At 51.3% G+C, this 22,674-nt stretch overlaps 2 protein-coding genes across 4 annotated transcripts in view; both read left to right on the forward strand.

The window, feature by feature from the left end:
- Positions 1-974, forward strand: part of DMRT1 (doublesex and mab-3 related transcription factor 1) — a 60,861-nt gene extending 59,887 nt beyond the window's left edge. For all 3 annotated transcript variants that reach the window (XM_086628857.1, XM_086628859.1, XM_086628860.1), the window contains one exon: positions 835-974. In XM_086628857.1, coding sequence (XP_086484983.1) covers positions 835-974 — 140 coding nt within the window. The remainder of the gene's footprint in view (positions 1-834) is intronic.
- Positions 975-6,452: 5,478 nt separating this feature from the next.
- Positions 6,453-14,637, forward strand: DMRT3 (doublesex and mab-3 related transcription factor 3). The gene is made up of 2 exons (XM_086629814.1): positions 6,453-6,891; positions 13,673-14,637. The coding sequence occupies exons 1-2, from the start codon at positions 6,453-6,455 to the stop codon at positions 14,635-14,637; spliced, it is 1,404 nt and encodes a 467-aa protein (XP_086485940.1).
- Positions 14,638-22,674: the final 8,037 nt, after the last annotated feature.

Here is a 22,674-nt window from a genome sequence, read left to right on the forward strand (position 1 = left end):
CCACTAACCAGTAAAATCCCGAACATAGTAAGTATTGATGATTAAGGTGTCAGGGGCCCATGGAGCTCCCGCAGTGATTTAGTTCCCTCCGACTGCCTCAACTAGCGATGCATTTTGCTAATTACATCATAGATTTTCCTATTGATGAACAGAATCTGAATTAACACGGGAAGCACTAATGTTACCCTTTCACTATTATTGTTGTACAAGAAGCCGTGGCAGATGCTGGCAGTTAGTTACACAAACATTAGTATTAACGATTGGCCATTTGGAATTGGTGACAAACTGCCGCCCGCTGGAATCCTGAGCCTGAAACCAATCAGGAAGTTAATGAGGAGAGAAATTACCACTGCAGCTTCCCCTTAATTATATTCACGGTAGGCAGGAAGGGAGTGCTGGGGGTGGATCTCAACTCATCTAAGGTTAGGAAGGTCAGAGACCCTTTTACTTGGTTTTTGTATCTACTGCAAATTGCAACGTTGCAACCATTCCTAGCACTATAGTAGTTTTAAATTCTTTAGTATTTGGCCTAAGCCTCGGGCTGCCCGAGCCAGGGCCTTGGATCTCTAGGTAGGTTAGTTTCCCACGGGGTGGAGGGGTTTTGCGGCCCCCAGACGTGGGGTTGTTCCCCTCTTCGTTACTCCTGCTGCATTCCCCTTGGCCGGAGGAGGGAGGCCCGTGCGGGTGGGGACACCCCCTCGCTCCTCTTTCCGGGGAGGGCGGCCCGCGTGGGTCCCCTCTGGTCGATGGAGGGGGTCTCAGGCGCTGTGTTGTTCTGTTTTTTTTTTTCCTCTCTCTCTTTCTTTCTCCCCCCCCCCCCGCCCCGCCCCGCAGTGTTTTCGCCGCCCAGCAGCCAGGACTCCGGCCTGGGGTGCCTGTCCAGCAGCGAGAGCACCAAGGGGGACCTGGAGTGCGAGCCCCCCCCGGAGCCCGGCGCCTTCGCGGTGAGCCCCGTCCTGGAGGGCGGCGAGTAGCCGCGGCTCGGCGGTCCTCGCCCGGGGCAGGGCGGTGCAGCAGCGTTCACGGTTTGCTTGTTCTGCTTGGGGGTTGCGGGGGGCGGGCAGGGATCGGGGGGGGGGGGCGTTTGGTTTCTTCTTTCAGGGTGCGGGGCGGGATGCGGGGGCAGCCGTAGGGGCGCTCCCCGGCCCCCGGGGAAGCCGGTGCTGGCTCTTCGCCGCTGGCCTGCGGGGCGGAGGGCCGCCGTCGGGGCGAAAGCAGAGACGGAGAGAGCGTCGCCGAAACGCGGGCAAGGGCTCGGTGGAGCGGGAGCCGAGATAACCGGGCGTCCCGCGCCCGCCCCTCTCCGCGCAGGGGCGGGGGGGCGCTGATAACCCATCTCTGGGAAACATCAACCCATTATGTATTTTTAATGGTTCTTCATAGGCTAATGCTGCTGCTCGTCTCCGGGTGTTTTCTTCTCGTGTCGCCAAATTAACATATTTTGCATATTACAGTCGAGTGCCTTGCCTTAGATTGCAATCTAAACTGCAAGTAAATAAGTCTCTAAAAAGTTACTGCGAATTTCCGTGTTTGTTATTTTGTTAAAAATGGCTTACGGTGTTCTTTTCTTGCGTTACAGAAGCCGACCCGAAATGAAACTAGTCTAGAAAAATTCATTGTTCTTTGTAGTTGCGGCTGTACCTGAAATAAAAATGTTATTGATGACTGAATTTTCTTGTGTGTATATTTGGTGAGCTGTATTAAAACAGAAAAAAAGAAATTACTTGTATTTTCTTCGCTCTGTGCTTTGAAAACATCTATTTGATTTCACCCCCATCTGTTGTAATCAATAACCTGACCATCTTGTTTTTTATTAAATGCACTTACTCTTAATTTCATCCACCAGTGGTTTTAGAGAGAATAATGTGGAGTTACCTATATAGGTTTGACATTATAAATCACTTCTTGAGGCTGAATCGTATAGCGGTATCGATTGATCCTGATATATCACAGAAATTTACTGTCACTTCTGTTTTCAATTAAAGATACAATCAGTCAGATAATGACTTAATTGGATTTTACAGAAGATTGAGTTTTATTGCCCAGTGCTTTACGAGTTTAGTTAAGGAAGATCATTTTATCACACTTGTCAGCCCGCTCCCGCGGCTCTGTGCCCTTCTGCCTCGGCTGCTGCCGTCGTCCCAGCGGCTCGGCTCTCCTGGAGGGCATGGGAAAACGGCACCGGGACGGAGGCGGGGTGCGCTCCTTCACCCCTTTCCCTGTCAGGCCCCGGGCGTGGTTAAAATCCGGTTTCTTAATTTAGGGGGGGGGGGGCTGTTTCACGGCTCCCTGCCCCTCTTCCCCCCACCTCTCCTACCCTTCCGCGGGTGCAGGGGGATACCGAGGGATGTGCGGCCCGGTCTGGGGACATCCTTCCCCTACAGCGGGCTGTCAGGCAGCCTCCCCAGGCGAGGGTCCGGGTCCGGGCGCGGTGCAAGGCACGACAAACGGGTCTGCTCCCGTGCTCGGTGGACCCTCCGGGGCGCAGGACCGGGGGGGGCCGCCTCGCTGCCCCAGGGGAGCCGGCCGCGGCCGGAGGGATGGGCGACACTGGGACCTCCTCGGCCCTCGGGAAGTGCTCTCGCCGGCTGAGCCTTACAAGCCGCCGCTGCTGGCAGCCGGAGCCCGCTTCTGCCCGCCGTCCTCCGGGGCGAGCCGCTTTTGGTACAATCGAGGCGCGTTTTGCCCCACTGCGGGAACCAGGGGGTGGGAGGACAAAAAGAAAAGTGATGCGCGTCCCTCTGAGGCTTTATATGGACCATGTGGGCCCTGGTCGGTGGCCAGGGCGGGGAGAGTAAGTTGTGGGGAGGACAAGCAGCATCCTTCAGAAGATAGTAAATCCTCACCTGCCTGGAGCGTCAGGTTTTGGGGGAAAATTCGGATCCAGCACAGAGAAAATTTCCAGGGAAAGGAGGCGGGGGGGCGGGGGCAGAGGCAGACAGCCAAGGGGTAGATAGTCAAGGGGCACATACCTGCCCGGATGCCCCGCCCCGCCAGGAACGGGCAGGTTTGGGGTGCTCCCCCCGGCAAGCCTGGATCTTCCTCCTTCAGGAAGGCAGCGGCTTCAGCCGGGAGCGCCGACCCGAAGTGGGTCGGGGGCCGGGTCGGTTGCCCCGGGAGGGGACGTGGCCCGCGGGGGACGAGTGCGTGGCGGCCGCGCTTTGCTCTGACGTGGCCGTGGGGGGATTTCTACCTGCCCCGCGGGACGGGCAGCATTTTCCCCTCTGGGGCTGCTACGAATAGAGCTGGCAAGCTGTGCAGGGAGCCCGGCCCTTTTCTCAAGTGCCTTTAGCTGGTTGGTAACCAGTGACCTTTATTAATGCAATTCCTCTCAAAAAGCTTGTTCCTCGCCGCTCGTCGGGCAACTTTGATTGGTGGTTTGCGTGACCCTGTGCGGAACTCGCATCTGTCCTCGAAGTCTGCCGTGAAGTTTCGCCCCGCTCCAGCGCGACGGCCTGCCACGCAGCCCACCACGGCCGGCATGTGCTCCTCTCCCTCCTTCTTATGTGACAACACGGACGTGCAGGACCACCCAGAATACCTCTCCGAGTGGCAAATCGTGGACAGTCACATCCTCTGTCTTTTCCCTGTAACGCGGGCGTTGCCTAAAAGCAGTTTTTGGAGAAGTGTAACCGAAAATAATGCCACTTGCATCCCCGCAACGGTAACCCAGCTTTCCGCAGATGTCCCCTCCCCAAATCCTTATTTTAGAGCAGTGCAAAGAGTAGTAAACACTTCCCCCAGCGCCCCCCCTCCCCCCGCCGCGGTATTTGGGGAACTGCCCGGAGTTGCCGGCGTGGCGGGCCCCGGCGGCCGCTGCTGTCCGCCCGCCCGGGACGGGGGTCCCGCCGGTCCCGGCAGCTGGGCGGCAGCGCCGTCTTCCCCAAACGGCTCCGCATCGAAAAGTACCGAAACGCCAGCGGATTCGCGCCGATTTCGACTTACCAGCCCGCCCCCCCCCCGCCTCCGCCTGGTCCGTCGGCGATTCTTTCTCGGAAAGCTGGTCTCTTTAGCGCAGCCGGGCCCTTTCCGCTAAATGATATTTGGAGCATATGTTTCACACATTCATTCTCTTTCAGTCTATTCTTCTGGGCGCTAACCGCTAACACGTTATAGTCACCTTGAAATTTCCTCTGCTATTTTCCAATTAAAAGCTTAATAGCCCTGGAAACGGAGTTCATGTGGTGCAGTTTACCATAGCCCCTTCTTCTGAAAAGCTTTCTGCTGGGATCCCATTATGTGCTTGAATAAACCTTTTCTGCGAGCAGAAGTGGGAACTGGGGTTGTCAGGTGTTGGGTTACAATAGACTTTCAGGCAGGGGACGTTTTGCTGACATAAATACGAACCTGGCCCTATGGGGAGATGTTGTCAAATACTAGGACATGGAAAACATTCCCATCAAATACGAGAAAAGGATTACGGCACTATATCAAACGAGTATTTCAGCCTAAGCGCCCAGTGTGCAGCCAAGCGAGAAAGGGGCCCCCGGCCCTAAGCCAGCCCGCCGCCGCGCCGGGGCAGCCCGGCCCGGGAGCGAGCAGCCTCCCGGCCGGCCGCGATGCCGGGGGCGTCCTGCGGACCCCTCTCCGGCTCGCGGCAGGGGAGAGTTTTTCACCCCGCCGCCGCACCCCCGCCGGCACTTGCACCCCGCTTCTTCGTTTTCGGGGAATGAATTCCCAAGGGCGGCTGCAGGTCGTCCTTTACGCGCACCTTGCAGTTTTGAAAGAATTGAATATTTATTCGGTCCGCGGAGGAGGCACCGCTGGTTCGTTTTTCTCCCCTCGACGGGGACACACGAGTGTGTAAGATGCCCCGCGGGGGAGGCCAGTTCGCGGTACGGCGGGCTGCAGGGCTGTCCGGGCGCAGTGCACGCACCCCGGCAGTAAAGAAAGGGAGATCCCGCTGGCGCTGCCGGAAAACGGACTGTTGCCCGCACCTCATCCCATTCACCTCCCCGCCTCGGGCCAGTTAACCGGCACCAAAGGGTGTTTCCGACGGAGCGCTCATGATCCCGCACATCCCGCACACAGCCCTGCAGAGAAACGTCTCCGTGAGTCTCTCTTCCTCTAGAAGTGGAAAAGTAGTTAGGAAGGAGCCAAATAAAGTTCAAGCAAATACGTTCGTAGCACACGCCGTGCTTTTTATTCTCTCCGGCGAAACACTTGCCGCGTTTTAAATCTGATTTTCTAGTTGCGTACCCTCGTGAAATGGTTTATTTCTTGTGTAGCGGTTACAGTGGAGAAGTGCCTGGGAAGAGCGAGGGAGATCTTGGGGCAGCGAGACGGGTTCAAGTCCAAGCAGCAGCCCCTGCCTATCCGCGGACTCTGTGCCGCTAAGTACCGGTGCGCGGGAAGATAAAAGCTTGCAGTGAATTTATTTCCTCCCAGCTGATACTCCCAAGCCTTCTTTCACTAATATATTACATTTGGTTTTAAACTTCTCGCTGCAGTGTTGGAAATAACCGTGTTTCAGCGAGAAACCTCGCCGCGGCCGGAGATACAGAAAATTACCACCCCGCCGCAATGAGACACATCAGATAGGCTGCGAGCAATCTGCCTTGCCCTGAATTGCACGTGCCTTTCTATAGGCACCGTTTGCGTTTCAGTAGCAAAAACTCCCTCGGCGAGGGAAACAGGAGAGGCAGCGGACAGCGCGGGGGCAGGTAGCCGCCCGCCTCCGCGGCGCGGTCCCGCGCGGATCCCCCGGCTCCTGCAGGGCAGCTTCTCGCAGCTTCAAAACTTGGATAAAACTTTGGGTTCAAAAGCCTCCGCGGTGCTAGCCCACAGACGGTTTTAGGGCATCGGGCGCACACCGTGCCGCCTCTCGTAGTGTCCCGTGGGATTGTGAGGGGCTCCCGCGCGGGGTCCAAACACTGTGTTCCCGGAGCCCGGGGAGACCTCCCAGACCCCGCTGGGCCCCAGCCCCGGGCGCTTTCGCGGGGTGAGCCGTGCGGAGGTGGGTGGGTGGGGGGGTGGGTAGGTGGCATCAGCCCCTGTCCCGGCCCGCTGGGGGACGGACCCCTTCGGCACGGCGCGGACAGCCCCGCCGCTCCCGACGGCGGGGCAGAGGGGGCCCCCCCAGCCTCCCACCTCCCTCCTCCCTCCCGCCTTCTCTTCCTCCATCCCCCCGGCGCCGGCCGGCGGGGAAGGAGGGTGGCGGAGGGGGGCGGGCGGGGGGCGGGGGCGGGCGGAGGGGCGCTGGGCTCGGTGGGGCGGCGCGGGCAGCGGCAGTGTCGCTCCGGCCGGCGGCAGCGCTTTGCCCGCCGGTGCCACCGCGGCGGGCGGCGGCTACCCCCGCCGGCCTGGGGCTGGGGCCGGCGCCGCGCCCCCCGCGGAGCCCGCGGGCAGAGCCGCCCGCCTCCTCTCCTCTTCTCTCCTCCGCCGCCCCGGCCTCCGCCCGCCCCCGCTGCCCCCTTCTCCGCCCCGGAGCCGGCCGGGCTCCTCCCGCGGGCATGAACGGCTACGGCTCCCCGTACCTCTACATGGGCGGCCCGGTGTCGCAGCCGCCGCGGGCTCCGCTGCAGCGGACGCCCAAGTGCGCCCGGTGCCGCAACCACGGCGTGCTCTCCTGGCTGAAGGGCCACAAGCGCTACTGCCGCTTCAAGGACTGCACCTGCGAGAAGTGCATCCTCATCATCGAGCGGCAGCGGGTGATGGCCGCGCAGGTGGCGCTTCGCCGACAGCAGGCTAACGAGAGCCTGGAGAGCCTCCTCCCGGACTCCCTGCGTGCCCTCCCGGGGCCGCCGGGCAGCGCCGAGCCCCCCGCCCCGCCGCCGGGGCCTCCGCCCTGCGCCGCGCCGCCGCGGGCCCCCGCCGAGCTGGCCGCCGCCGCCGCCCTGCGCTGGGCCGCCGAGCCGGGCCCCGCGCTCCCGGGGCAGCTCCCCAAGGCAGGTGAGGCCGGGCCGGGCCGGGCGCCGCGGGGCCGGGGGGGATGCGCGGGCCCGGAGGAGGAGGGGAAGGGAGGGCAGCGCCCGGGCCGGGACCCCGGCGGGCGGATCTCGGGGGACGGGTGCCCGGGGGACGAAAGGCGAGGGCTTTCCCTTCCTCCCGACGGGCGCCGTGGGAAGGGGAAGGAGGGAAATCCCGGCGAGTGCGCTTTGTCCCACTTAAAAAAGCAGGGAGCCGCAAGGTGCCGGGCCCGCTCCTCAGTCGGGCTCGCAGCCGCCGAGACCAGCGGAGAGGACTGGCAAACGCCGCCACAGCCAGCTGGCTCCCCGACGTGCCGCTTCTCGGTCCGTTCCCTCGGGCCGGCCGGAGCTGCTCGCCGGTTTCCCGCACCCGCGGCATCAGGCTGCGGGACCTCGTCCAGGACAAAACCTCTACGGGGAGCTTCGGGGCAAAAGCGGCGCCGGGAGCTGGAGGGTTTCTGCGGAGCAAGGAGGGCTGGGGGGCGGCAGGGGGGGATGAGGGAGGCGAGCTGGTTGTCTCGGCTTCCCTCCCGCCCTGGCGTGTCCCGGCGGGCCGCGCCCGGGGCGGCTTTCGGCAAGTCGGGAATGCTTACCGAGAAACCGCCGCTCGCAACCGGCACCTTGTGAGTGCTGCCTACATTGCTGGACGCAAAGTAACGCTCCAGAGCCGCCGTCCCTTTCCCTGCCCCGTGCCTGAGCGGGAGCCTACAGCCTCCCGCGACGGGGATGCCCGGCAGCCCGCTGGCATCCCGCTCCGCTGACAAGCAGCGGCTGCGACGAAGTTTTACCCGCTGCCCCGAGCGGGGAATGGCAAACTCGGCGGGCTCCCGCACGGCTCAGCTCCTTACGGCTCGCTGCCGGACGGACGGAGCCTTGCGGGGCGGCTGTGGGAGAACGGGACCAGCCGGTCTCTCTCCGAGGGCACGGTAAGGGAGCCGGCCCGGCTCCGGAGGCGTCCGCCGGGGCCCCGGCACGGGGCTCTTGCTCCTCCACCTCTGGGGAAGATACAACCCCGGGGCTCCAGGTGACGGCACGGACGGGTTTGTCGGTGCGGAGAGGCTGCCGGTGATCTGGGACTGACCCTCGGCACCGCCTGCCCGCCCTCCGTCCCTCGCCGTCCCCGACATCTCCGCCCGATTTGCCGGCCGTTCCCGGGGGCCAAGGCTGTAGGGGTCCCTCCGCCTCACAAATTTCCGCCTGGCAGCAGCTTCCTAGCGACGCGGAGCCTCTCCGCCCCCCGCCCCTGCGGCGGCGCTTGGCGGGGGCAGGAACCGCACGGAGCCGGGGGGACAAAAAAAAAAAAAAAAGAAGAGGGGAAAAAAAAAAAAGCCGCCTTGGCTCCTTCCAGAAAGTGAAACAAATAAACCTCGCCAGCATACTATAAATCTGTAGGATAGCAACCGTATTGACTTGCACGCCCAACTTTCCTTCTCCCTGATATATGAACTTCCCAGCTTAAAAGATTACAGTAATCACGGGAGGACAGTGTAAATCGAATCTGATAGCAATAACTTTTGGGGAAGGTCAGGCTCAAGTGAAATGTTACCAAGCAACAGGCATTTTGTTTGCAAAATACAATCAAAGTGTATTGATGAGAAATTCTTCCTTGCCAGCCAGTCAGCGCTTTCTGCTAATAGCTTTACGGGGTGCGGGGGGGGGAGAAATAACGGGAGATAGCTTCATAAATCAAGACCCGCGGCGCGGTGCCGGCCCCAACCCCGCCCGCGCTGAGTCCGGGCTGGACGGGGGTCGGGGCACCCCTGTCTCGGTTGCACAGACCTCACCCGCGCTCTCTGAGAGTTACAAAGTTCCGCCCCTCCCTCCCCCCCCCCCCCCTTTTATGAACGTGGGAATGCATGAGAGGAAAGCGGAAAATTATTTTCTCGGGGGGTCCTCCTGTCACCTGCCACCAGACACCGTTTAACGAGGTAACGTGTTTGTTTCCAGCCATCCTGTGCGCTGTGAACGGCGGAACTGTCTCTTCCCTCTCTCCCCACTACCTGTACTAAAACCCTCGTCAGGACAGAGGAGGTGATTATTTGCTCCCCCAGCACGTCCCGTCTCTAACCGCCCCCAGGACGTTAATCTCCTGGAAGGTTGGGTTTTGTGTTTTTTTTTTTTTTTTTAAGTACGGAGGAGGTAATTCCCGATGTAGGGTAGAATCAGATCCGTTTATTTTTATTCCTGCCAGAATCGGTCATTTCGGTGGGACAGTTGCAAAGTTCTGTTCTGTGCGAATAACGCGCCTAGAAACTACCCCTGTTGCATCTGCCCGTGCTAACCCGGAATAATTCCTCCTCCTAATACTGTGCTCGTGAACTTTAATCTCCCACATGAGTGCGTGTTACATTTTCTCTGGCTTAGTAATAGTTATTAAGGCTTGTAAACAATTAGCGTAGCGCTGTATCGAGTCTTCTGTTAATTTCAGAGCCAGCTTCTTAATGCAACACAGTAGTCTCTGTGTTAGTCTGGGAACAGTTAGTAGTCTCCTACAAAGTACCTTAGACCTTTGAAGATAGGGAAGAAAATTTGGCGTGAAAATAATTAAAAAAAATCCAACAACAAACAACAAAACAAAAAAACTCCCAAACCAACCAACCGAAAAAAAAAAAGCCCAACCCAAAACCAAACCACAAAAACCCCCTTAAGTGTTACACGACCTTAGCTTTATGCTAGTTCTGGTATTAGTCCGTTCTAATAATAGAAATAGGGGAAGTAGTAGATGTTTTTGGCATCCAAGAAAATCTGTGCGGCAGTAAGAGCTGTCCTAACAATCAAAGTGCAAGCTGTTTTAACAGAGAGTCAGCGGTGGGAATATCAAGGAGGCGAATTTGGTTCCAAGTATTATACCAAATTTTCCAGACGAGTTATTAGTTTGAGGAGAACAGCTTCTCTCTCACACTGGTTTTGCTTTTATTTGGCCCCTTTACAATATTTGCCTCATGATCCTCAGTGCATAAACAGGCAAGGAAAAATTGGGGTGTACATTGCTCCAAATTCGTAGCAGCTTTATTTATTAGTGTAGATTTTGTCGTGAATGCATGCACGGTTCTCTCACCGTACTGTATGTCATACGTTATCTGTATTGGCGCTGCATCTCTGTAGATCTGTGGTACGTGTATATCTCTGCAGGCTTATTATTTGATGAATGTTCCCCGTCGCTTACACCGATGAGAAGACAATTTCCCTAGTTTCCTCAGGGCTGGCAAAGTGAATACTTGGATGCAGGCAATTTGAAATAGAAGGTGTGGGGGAAAAAAAAAAAAAAAAACAACAAACCCCAAACCACTCAAAACCCTCAAAACTTAAAAAATGTCTGAGGACTAGATTTCTTTCTTAACGCCTCGAACATCCCCATGTGAAGCTTATCAGTGGTGCGAAAAATACTGTTGATGAAGAGCAGCGTGTTGTACATCCTGAACAAAAAAAATCAATATTTTTGTACCTGAAAATATAAATATTTGAGATTAATACATATACGCAACATTCTGCAATTCAGTGCCCACATAAGGACATTTATACTCAAGGACAGTTATTCTAGAATCCTTTTTTTTTTAATTATTATTTAGCGATTGCTGCTTTGTGCCCGTTTGACCCAAACGAAAAGCCTGATCTCGGTGGTTCCCAGGAAGCGGTGGGGACAGTCCCGGGAGCGCGCTTTCCGCCTGGCCCTCCCCGCCAGGGAAACGGTGTTCAGATGAGGAAAAAGCATAGTCAAAACACGACCTGCCAGGCAGGAGGCCATCGGGAACCCGCCAGGTAAGCCGGCAGCGGCCACCCGACCCTCCTGCAGCACCGGCCCGGGGCACCCGGGGCAGCCGGGGCGGGGGGTGGCACCGCGCTCCGCCGCATCCCGGGGAGATGCTGAGATTTCACTCGCATCCCGAGTGAAACCGCCCGGCGCCGGCGGCGAGAAACGCTCTCGAAAAGGCAAAGAAAAGAAAATAAATATAGCAGCGTTCAAACTCAGTGTTAACCAGCGGAGAATAATCCTCCTGGTGTTAGTAGCAGCATTTGATTTACATCATAGAAATCTCGTTTTACGGGTTTTACCCTGTGAGCTTGACAGTCTGGTGAGACGCACCGCTATGGTTGGTGCTGTGGCGAGGAGACCGTCTCTGTGCAAGGCTAAGAGTCGGGATTTGTGCCGTCTGCTGACGATAAAGACGCAAACTTCAGTGGGGTGAGTTTTCACAATACGAAGAATATTTTTAGCCAAGCCTTATAAGGACAATTTTAAGGGTACTGAAAATTAAACAAACCTGAAATATCTTGAAAATAATGATCACGGAATGTATTAGGGAGATCTAATATGATTTTTTTTAATTATATTTTTTTAGCATACATTTGTTCCCCAGTGGTACTTCTCGTTATCAGCCTATAAAGATACAGTGAAAAAGCGCAGTAGTTCTGCAATACGGTCTACCTGCAATGTGGTCCACTTGGTAATATTGGGTACCACAGTTCAATCTATTTATGTGAAAATTAGGACCATTGTCTCCCTTAAACGTCTCTGCCAAGACAGGGACAGAGGGAGGTAGCTGTCCTCATACTGCCCAGTAAGACTTTGATGTATAAATTACCCAATAACTCAGATGTGATTAATTTTTAGCATCCTGTCTTTTGTACTAAATGCATGATTATGAATATGTGAAAGGATTAGGAGGGAAAGCTATCGTAAGCCTCACTTTTTTTCAAGTCATGGATCAGCCATGCCTTAAGTCTTACCATTTCCTCAAAAGGATACACATTGCCAGTTTGCTACTGGTAAACATTTCCTGCGTTCCCCTTTGTCTGCTAAGGCAAGACTGGTGCGCCGAGTGTATGAAGAAAAGCATGCATACATTGCCTTCTCTGTGATATGCCTACATGAAGAGTTACTGCTTCTCCATTTGCACTGGACAGAGAGCGTACCCAATATAAAAATGAGTACCCAAAACAGGCTATCCTGCTAAAAGAGAAGTGTGAGATCTTCATACGGCATCCGTTTTCCTCAGCTCCGCTCCCATGCTCATCTTCCACAGCCCGAACTGGCAGCATCCCACAGCTCTGTAGAATGGCCCATCATTTCTGCCATCCTCATGAGGAGAAACTGCCTTTGCCACACTGGCTGTCAGGCTGTGCTCTGCCAGGACCTCGTATTTATTTATAGCTCCCATTCCGGTGAGCCTAGTGGCTTCTAGCTGAGCGCAGACTTGCTCAGACCCTGACTCTGTTCTCAAGGTGGGTAAATTGCACTAAGAGAGTTTGTCTTGAGCTGATCTGTTCAATGTTACACGTAGCCCGCTGCATGGGGAAATGTGCCGCCTGTTCCTGGGGTGAGAGGAAGGCAGGGCTGTCTGTGGTAGCAGCGAGGCTCAGGTGCTCACACGCCTTTAAGTTGTTCCGTCTCGATTTGGCAGATGTGATCATCAGCACATTTTGGCAACCTTTGCTTGCTTCTTGTACCATCTTTCTCTAGCTGGGCTGGTCACCAGGGGCTTGGGAAACTGAGCAAACAGTTGTATTGGTTTCTGCAGACAGTTTCTCACCTCTGTGTGTCCCTGTGCAGTTAAAGCAGGCTCTGTCAGTGCAGCTTGGACAATGACCCTGTCCTCAAACATTGATGCTTCCCAGGGACATCATTGTTGTAGTGTATGAGGAAGGCCAGCACAACAGCGTTCTTGGGCAGTAACTGAACAGTCTCAAGCAAGTACATTGCCCCCTTGCATTTAACTGTGAAAGCTGTCAACCTTTCTTCTTCTTCTCTTTTTCTTCTTTCTGACAAAAAGCCTTATTTTAAAGGTTTCCCTACTCTGTCCAGGTGCTACCAAAGTAACCAGAGATATGAGGTGTCTTTATTTTTGAGTGTCTATCTGGAGACAGTGTGGTCAGTGGGCTTGTATTCAGCCCTGTACTCAGCTCTTGCCCTTCTTAGTTTAGCACACAAAAAGCAAGATACCTGGAATAAGCGCTGAGCGAGGTTGTGGAGCATCCGTCCTTGGAATTCTTTAAAACTCAGCTGAGCATGGACATGAGCAACCTGCTCAATGTTTTAGGTTACTCAATGCTTTGAACAGGAGGTTGGACCAGATGCCTTCCAGAGATCCTCTCCAAACCAGATTTTAATGGAACTCTAATCAGCTGTGCTCCAGGGTTTGGAGGAAAAGCCTTTGATTCTTGCTGGGGAAGGAACCAATTTCTGCAGAGCCTGGAATCACTGAAATACACTGATTTATTTCAAGACTTCTTTAACCTTTAGCCAGTAGTCATGATGGCGTGGTTCCACCAGTGCTGTTGAACTTGCAGAGGGAATTTTGGTCTCCCAAGTGCCCTCTGGATATCTTCAGCTCACAGTCAGTGAGATGTTGCTAGTGGGGAACTACCATGTGAAAGTGCTGAAGTTCCTCTGAGAAAGCTTGCACTTGGCTGGTGTGTTGCTGCTTTGTAACAGGTGTGAGAGGATTGAAATAGCATATTTTATGCAGCAGAAAAATGATCACTGCTTCTTTTCTTGTACATGGGAGAATGCGACAGATATCTATAATATGCCTAGATAAAATAAATAGCATAAAATGCCTAGACCAGATTACGTCATTCTTTTGCAGTTTTGTTCTCATAAGACGTTGCAAAGAGACGTTAATTTTAGTAGGATCTCTGTGAAAACTGTTTTTTTTTTTCCACCTAGGATCCTGCTCTGTTCATTTAAGAAAACTGTATCCTCAAACGTCTGTAAAAGCGTTTGGCCTCAGGTTTTCATTAATTTCTCTGCCTTCTTTTTGCAGACATGAATGAGGAACGGTTGGGTGATGCCAGTGGAGCAGACAATGCCGAGACCTACAGTGACAAAGACACAGACCAAAGGAGTTCCCCAGACATGACTAAAGCCAAAAGTTGCTTCACCCCTGAAAGCCCTGAAATTGTTTCAGTCGATGAGGTCGGTTATGCAGTTCAGAAAAATGGTGGGAGCGCGGAGAGCCGTCCAGACAGCCCCAAGTACCACCCAGAGCAGAACCACCTCCTGATAGAAGGTCCTTCTGGGACAGTTTCTTTACCTTTCAGTTTGAAAGCCAACAGACCTCCACTTGAAGTCTTGAAAAAGATCTTCCCTAACCAAAAGCCAACTGTGCTGGAGTTGATCCTGAAGGGGTGCGGCGGCGATCTGGTGAGTGCTGTAGAGGTTCTCCTATCCAGTCGGTCTTCGGTGGCCAGTGGGGAGAGAACTTCTGCAGAATCTGATGGTCTTGTTTTGCCTTCCAACGGGCACATTTTTGAACACACGCTGAGTTCGTACCCTATTTCCTCTTCCAAGTGGTCTGTAGGCTCAGCATTTAGGGTTCCCGACACGCTGAGGTTCTCTGCCGATTCCAGTAATGTCGTGCCAAACCCTCTGGCTGTACCTTTGCAGCACCCTTTTCCTCAGCCACCGCGCTACCCGCTGATGCTGAGGAACACTTTGGCAAGAAACCAGTCCAGCCCGTTCCTGCCCAACGATGTCACCCTGTGGAACACCATGACGCTGCAGCAGCAGTACCAGCTGCGGTCCCAGTATGTCAGTCCTTTCTCTAGCAACTCAGCCAGCGTTTTCCGAAGCTCGCCTGTCCTTCCTTCCCGCTCGTCAGAAGATCCTAGGATCTCAATCCCTGACGATGGGTGTCCTATTGTGTCTAAGCAACCGATTTACACAGAAGATGAGTACGATGAAAGGTCTGATTCTTCAGACTCAAGAATACTCAACACGTCTTCTTAGACTGACATTTGGCACGTGATAGCTAAGTGATACTTGCAATGCAGCTGAACTACTGGGCCCTAAGAGGAGGGACACGTACTCTACGAAACCCTTGCATTTGTGTTAAAAAGAGACTTTGCTTGGTATTGTACTATAGCAATAAAGACATAACTTATTTAATTTCTTGCACTTCACTGGATAATGCCAAATAGCAATACTCTGGCTTTAGTGCTGAGTGTATGTTACAAAGGAAGACTTCACGGCTATCAGTTATGGACTCTGGAAGACTCATAATAGAAACAGAAGTCCAAGGTCTACTTTGTTCCTTAACTCAGAGAAATGGGGATGTTAAACTAGAATACTTGAATGCTGTTTTATAAGAGAGAACTCCTCAGGACATAAGAAATCAAACAAACGTAGTTCAATTGCAGATGGACTGAAACAAGGACCTTACAATCTTAACGCCAGTGATCATCCTTGCAGTGAAAGAAAAGGCGGAAGAAAGAAATATGCACATGAAACTAGCATGAACTGCTTCTGTGCCATTTGAGCTTGGACACTTCTCAGAGAAATAAGAGTTATTCTTCTCCCATGGCTAGGTCAAAACGTGTAATGTCAGTGTAAAACCAATTACAGCTGTGAATTGCATGAAGTGTATTGTGAAATGAACACCAGATTAAGAATTGTCAGGTTAATGTAGCATGCTAAGGACTCTAGAAAAATAAACTAAGATGATGATCTTGGTTTATGTCATTTATACTGGGCAAATAACATTTCTGAAGATAGAGAGCTGATTAGTCCTCAGCCGGGGTTAAAATGTCCAGCTCCAGCAACTGCAGTCAAGGGAAGCCTCTTTCTCGAAGTCAGGGTTCTGCTTCCCTGCCTCGTAGCTTGCAACTGAAATTAGACAAATGTTGTCATTGGGGAAGCTGAGGTCTCTTGAGTATGTACTGCAGACACCTCCAAGCTCAGCTGAGTAAAGCAGAGCTTGCTACTGTCACAGCAAGCAGAAAGAGAGGCTCTCCTGATGCTTCAGAAGCATCTTTATTCCTAGGCTGTAGAAGTAGAAAAAAAGAAAATAGGATGTAATAGCAGACATCTCTTTAAAATAATGTTTAGCCAAAAGGCAGCTTCCTTAAATCTAGAAAAGTAACAGTTTGAACAATTTATTGCATGTTTGCATGCATTGATTACACTGCATATCTTATGTGTGTCAGAGTAACATTACGAATTGCTTCTGATGAGGAATGCCACTAAGTTAATCGTCCACTTAGAAGTTTGTTAAGGTTTTAGTGCTATTTTTCCAACTGTTCACAAGTGACCGCATCTGCTTGGCAGTTGGCTTTTCTGAAACACACCTCTGAATGCAGATGAAGTGTCTGTCAGGCATGTCAGGTGTATGGATTAGTCCCACACCTCAAAAACAGTTGAGGCTGCCCTGAAGTTGGGCTCTAAAGCAGACGGGCTTTAAAACTATAAAACATATCAGGCATGTTAGCTGGTGTCATTGCTGGTACAAACGCCTGTGTTGGCGTTCCATATTTTGTAAGGTTTATGTACTCAGTGAATCTTGAATTTTATAATGAACATGCACAAAAAAGAAGGAGAATAAAATAATGATTTTATTTTCCTTAGGGGATAAATGAACAGAAAGATACTTTTTCTTGCATAATTTTCCAACCTGTTCAGAAAAACAATTTGTTGGTAATGCTACAGAACAAAGACATAAAGGCAGGGGGAGGGAGAAAAGAAAAGAAATAGCTTCCCTTGTGGTAGTTTAAATCTGGAAACATCTGGAGTTTTCATAAACGCAGAACTACAGTTTTGAACTGACAGATTTGCCTGCACTCACATGGCACTTGTAAACAAATTCATCTTCCAGCCACTTCAGAGAGAAAAGTAATAGGTAAAATAGGCTGATCTTGCAAACAGAAAGGGGTGAGGTAGTGAAATGCGGTGGTCCAACATCATGGAGAAATTGAGTGTTAAAGGCCAGATAAGAGCAGGCAGGTCCAGGTGCTCTGCTTTTGAGCTCATGCACCAAGCAGATATCTCTCCAGCAGAAACATTTTTATAGGCATACCCGTACACTGAATTAATTTTTTTTTTTTTTTTTTTTTTTTTGCTACAGAGGGCAAATCATCTCCAGCAGAAAGACCAAACAGTGGCTCCTATGACAGGTCATAGTGAAATTAGACACTATGGCCTATAGGTTTTCAGAGAACAGAATTTTGGCAACTCGGAATTGGGACACATCTTTCAAAGAAAGGTGACCCTTGACTAAACTAGAGTGAACTATTATCACTCTAAACACTTGTGGTGAAAAATGCAGATTGAGCGGTATGTTTTTTTAATTAGATCTCTTTTGATAAACTGTTTTCTGAAAAAGCAAACAAGTTAAAATAATCCTTAGCCAGTATTTTAGAGCATATTTTGACTCAATTCACTTTTTTTTTTTTGAAACAAAGTAAACCTGAACGTGTTCAAAATCAAAAATGCAAATTTTGGTGTTGCATGTTTTTTGTTTCACTACACCATATTTTGGCTATCTAGAAGATTTTTTTTTTTTTTTTTTTAATATGGATTGGCCCACAACGATATCTTTGAGAAATTGCTCTATTCACCCAGCTGTATTTTCCAGCCTGGCACTACAGGCAAATGTAGTTTTTAACTTCTAGCCGCCACACCTCAAGGACCCCTTGGCATGTTGGCAGGACCCCCTCGTGGTTGCGCGGTGCTGGGACCTGTTCCGCAGACCCTCGCCGTGCTGGTGGGGGACGCTCGCCCACTCCCACCTTCGCAGCGTGGGCAACCGAGGGGCGAGGGAGCCCCAGAGCTAATGGGCCCAGTTCTGGCTCAGGCCGTGCTTTTACCGGGGTCGGCGACAGCTGCGTCACCGCAGCTGGCAGCAGCAAGGGCTGTGTCCGGAGCCAGCAGAGCGCCCGCGGCCCCGCAGCATCCTTTCCCACCGCTCCGGGGTCCAGGGGTATGCCTGCGGGTACGGCACCCAAACCCTGCGTTTTCCAGCTCCATCTTGTGGTAAAAATGGGTATTTCCATGTCGGAGCAAATAACTCCGTGCTGTGGGAGCGGGTAGATGTGTGGATGGGGAGAGGTGAAGATGGAGGTGTTGATGCTCAGAAACCCCCAGTGGAAAAAAAAATGAATTGAGGCATCGAGAAAGATGGATTTAGCCTGGTGAGGTCTCTGCTGAAGCCCAGAAACCAAGAGGTCCTTTTCTTCTTTTTAGGTGCTAGGGCAGCTGTGGCTTTCTTGCAGCAAAAGAGCTTCACCCCTTGCCCCCTGCACAGTTCCTGCTCCTGGTTGAGCAGCTGTCCGGGTGCCTCTCTGGGGTGCCCCGGGGCTGATTGTTCTCCTGTCAGGCAGGTGATTTCGCTGTCAACTCTCATGGGCGTGCACAAAGCCAACAGGTGATGCCCACAGCTCTACTTGTCACCAGCAGCGGCACAGGCCCACCAGAGATCAGAGCTACGGGCTGTGCAGAGGCTGGCTGCTGCCCCAGCGGCACGCTGCTTCATCCCTGCTTGTTAAACTCTAGCTGTGACAAGGTGGATAAGGCCAACGATGATGTAAACAATAACAATAACAATTTCTCCCTCAGAGGAACGCTGTGGAGGCTCCTAATGCGAAGCTCACCTTCTTCAGCAGCTTGCATGCCTGTAGATACGGGAACAGTCAGGGTGGGGGCAAGCACAATGCAATGAGGATGTCCTGCCCCCAAATCTCCCCTGCCTTGCCTTTGCCGGTGGTTGTGCTGCTTCCCCTGGGGGTCCCCGTCTTGCCCTCCTTATGGGCCTGAAGGGCCACCTCTGCAACATTTGTTGGATGCTTGGTGAACAGGCTCACCTCACATTTGTGCTGACATCTTTGAAAAATGACTTTGATTCTCTCAGTATACTGTTTCAGTGATTCATTCTTTATGTGCATTTACTCAGCAGACGTGAGTGGGGAAATAAGATTGATGATAAATTTATATGTTAATTTTAATATTGAAGCTATCCTGTATTTGAAGAATAAGATCAATTCTTCAATTTCATTTCTTAAGTGATATTGCATATTGTCATTACTGGAAAATAAAATTATTTCTGAATGCATGCTATCCAAACTTCAATTTTAGTGGACATATAACTCTGAAGCATCATTCTTCTCCCTTCCCTATAACAACTAACTTAATACAGTATTTTAACATTCTCGCGCTAGTCGGCCACTGGAAGATAACAAAGACAAGTCTTTTCACCCTAAATAGTGTTTTGTTACTGTGCTGCCTGCAGCATTCTGCACTGTCACAAGCAGATTTGGTGGGTGACTCAGCAACTTCCTACAGGCTGTTGCACGTATGATACAACAGGAATCTCGGGTAAGAGTTGCGTCCCTCACTGGAGACTGATTCTATTCATTTCCACAATTGCAGCACTGCTTGAGAGCTGTAGCCACAGCTATATGCCAAGCATGTGTGTATACAGGATGAATCCCGACCTTAAATGGAGGATCAGACCCTTAGAGCGCTACCAGGAAGCAGATCCTGCAGAGGATAGGTACAGAGCATCACATGCACAGAAAGATTGGGCACCTACAAAGTGAGATGTACTTTCAGGAGGTCTGCTGCCAGAGACCAGCCTCTCTTGAAGCTGCAACAGAAGGAAAATATTTGCAGCATCTTTGGGAGTGTGGTTTGCTATTTTTTTGTCTTTGCAAGCTGTGCAGGAATTTGAGCTGAGGGATGGATAGCAGGAACATGTTCAAAGTTACATCCTTACCCTTCCCCCTAACCTGAGGAAGATCACATAGGTCAGTTTAAATTTCAAGTGTCTCTTTTTCCCCCTCCATGAGACAAAGATAACTACTACAAGGATTTAATGGATATTATCTGAAAATTCTTAAAAAAAAAAAAAAAAAGTGCTCTGTAAATATGAGAGCAGAGCATAGAATTTCCCAGAGCATGTAGTGTAAGATTTTGTTTCTAATTTTTTCTCTCCCAGAGGGAGACAGAAGCTATAGTTTTTCAATAGCTGAACAGTGCCTGCCTTCAGCAAGAGAGTTCCCCTGAAAAGCTAAGGTCAGGGTAATCCTGAGACAATCCTGAGCCAGCCACTGTCATACAATGGCTAAAAGTTGTGAGACCTAAGGTAAACGCTGCTTGGGTTCTTTCCATCTGTCGTGTTTCTGAGCCTATAGATTCCATACATTCCAACTTTCTCCTCTGCGACACACAGATAAAACCAGAAATCTTGTGACAAAGCTGTGCTAATTGCCCTTCTTTTCCCTAAAGGCAGTGAATACAGTAGTCAGCAAAAGGTTCAGGAAAAATGAGAAAGCAGAACTTAAGACACGAGAAAGTCTGTTCTTTCTTCTAAGCCCCGATGGCCCCACTTGTGTGGCTCAGGCAGGGAGGTCTGCAGGCTCAGGAGGAGCTGATCTCCTCCTGGTCTCTCCGGGGGAGGTGAGCATACACGAGCACTTCTCCCAGCAGTATGGTCTCAGCTTGGGGGCTGCACCTCCTCACAAGTGGGTGTGTGTCATAGGAGAAAGGCTGTGCAAGAGTGAATAGCGTGGCAGCAGTGTGATTGTGAAGGCGCTTGTGGCAACTAACAGAAGAAGTTACTTTCCTGCTTTGTTGCACGTGGTGAAGCTCAAACCCCCTTTCAGAAACATCTTTCTTTGGAGCCTAATCCCTCTGCCTTACCTGCACATTGCTGAGATTCCTTCGTGCCACAGTGAATACAAGCCAGAAAGTGTGAGACAAAACTCGACGTATACAGAGAAATATAAAAGAGACACTGAAATACACAGAAATAGAGACATACTTCCTTATTACTTGTCAAATCTAGATGTTCTATCCTTCATGAGGGCTGCATGACTGATGGTGACAAGGGATGCAGAAGCAATCTGATGGGCCATTATTCCTGAGGGAGTGCTGCAGTAAAATTTAAGTTCTTATCACTCTGCCTCTGCATGTTAATCTCTTGGCTCACTCACTAGGAGCAGGCTCCTGGAGGGTGCTCCAAGGTGTTCCCATGGCACAACTAGCGTCTTCCCTGGGAACAGAAATCGGTGGGTTCTCACTTGTCCTGGTTTCGACTGGAATAGAGCTAATTTTCTTAGCAGCTGCTACAGGGCTATATATTTGGATTTAGTATGAGAACAATACTGATACTACACTGATGTTTTCACTATTGCTGAGCAGTGCTTACACAGAGTCAAGGTCTTTTCTGCTTCTCAACCCACCCCACCAGTGAGGAGGTTGGGGATGCACAAGAAGTTGGGAAGAGACAGAGCTGGGACAGCTGACCCCAGCTGACTACTGGGATATTCCATACCATATGATGTCATGCACAGCAATGAAATCTGGGGGAAGAAGAAGGAAGCGGGGGGGGGGTACATTCAGAGTGATGGCGTTCTTCTTTCCAAGTAGCCATTACATGTGACGGAGCCCTGCTTTCCTGGAGACGGCTGAACACCTGCCTGCCCATGGGAAGCGGTGAATGAATTTCTTGTTTTGCTTTGCTTGTGCATGCAGCTTTTGCTTAACCTATTAAACTGCCTTTATCTCAACCTAAGAGCTTTCTCACTTCTACTCTTCCAATTCTCTCCCCAATCCCACCAGTGAGGAGTGAGCGAGCAGCTGTGTGGTGCCTAGTTGCTCGATGGGGTTAAACCACGACATCACCTGGAACCTGCCTTATTCCCCAGTAAAACAAGGGCAATGCTTAATGTCTGGTACAGCTACATACTATATGTACTAAAAAGCAACACTTTCTCAAGAAGAACAGTTCCTAAGCTACAGAAAATTATTCTACATGGCTCCATACTTACCGCAAAACCCTTTCCAGGAAACTTTAACACCCTTTATAGATTTGGCCCAACTCACAGCTAGCTATTACATTTTAAACTATGTGGCTTAATCACTAGTACAGTTATGATCAGCTACATGTAAGTTACAATTTTTCTTCCTTGCTCATTCCTCTATAATTTCTTTTTTTTTTCCTAAGAGACTGAAGAAGTATAAACAAGAGGAACATTCAGCTGCATGTATTTTGCTTCTTTCAGCTCCATTGCCAAATAATTCATAATCCGGGACAGCAAGAGTGCTAAGGAGGAGAAGTGAATTTATTTTAAATTTTTGTTGAAAACATAAATACTTCAAAACATAGCTGATAATGTTTCAGAGGATCCAAAGGGAGGAGGGGATTGGTTCCTCCTACCCTCACGTACCTCGTTCTGCTGTTCTCACCTATGCTGGGTGAAGGCAGAACTGGCATCAATCACTGCAATCCTTGTGACTGAGTGGGGATTGGGCTGGATTTGGGGTTGTTCTGTAGAAGTTTGAAACAAGTAAGGAGCAAGGGATGGGCCCATTTCTGACCTTCAGTGGCTTCTGGGGAGTGGCGCTTTCCCAGGCCCAAGCCTGCACTATCAGAGCCTATGCCCACGTTGCCGTTGCCTTGAAAAGGGAACAGAGTGATCCACAGCAGACGTCAGGAGGTGAGAGGGGCTGGTCTCACTGCCTGGCTGTGCTCACTCCTCCCTCCTCCCTTGGAAAGTTCACCACATGAAGTTTTAGCAGACTTGCGTGATGTATGGATATGGAAAGCTATGACTAATTCCCCAGGTGATCGATATATATTTAATATTTGAAATCTCCAGCAAACATCCTGCTTGTTGAATTATTGTCTGGCATTTACATATTTCCTGATTTGGCCATCACTGCTGGCTGCTGTTTTAGCAGATTTTCACTTTTTCTGCTGTCCTGTTGGTCTGGCAATAGGATAAATAGCTGTGGTGAGAGGCAGCACAATCACCACGATCCTGCTCATGGTGGCCGTACTGTGACGCCTCACCTCTGTTGCAGCACTGCTCCTGCAGTTTTTCACACACTTTGAGGCCTGGAAGCACAGGCCAACACTGAGGTACTGTGACCTGGTTTCAATTCATTTGTAACCAACTAAAATCACTCCCTGAAGGAACTTCAATTGCTTTTTTGTTTTGCTGGGACCCCAAAAAATCCCTGATGCCGAAGAATTGGTTTGTGACTCCAGTT

This window comes from Tauraco erythrolophus, chromosome Z (assembly GCF_009769465.1).
Source record: "Tauraco erythrolophus isolate bTauEry1 chromosome Z, bTauEry1.pri, whole genome shotgun sequence".
Classification (NCBI taxonomy): Eukaryota; Metazoa; Chordata; class Aves; order Musophagiformes; family Musophagidae; genus Tauraco; species Tauraco erythrolophus.

Bases quoted from the DNA above. Each gene is read 5' to 3' on its own strand.
- DMRT3 (XM_086629814.1), top strand. From the start codon at position 6,453: ATGAACGGCTACGGCTCCCCGTACCTCTACATGGGCGGCCCGGTGTCG. The intron at 6,892-13,672 runs GTGAGGCCGGGC...TTCTTTTTGCAG, and splicing joins GGGGCAGCTCCCCAAGGCAG to ACATGAATGAGGAACGGTTG.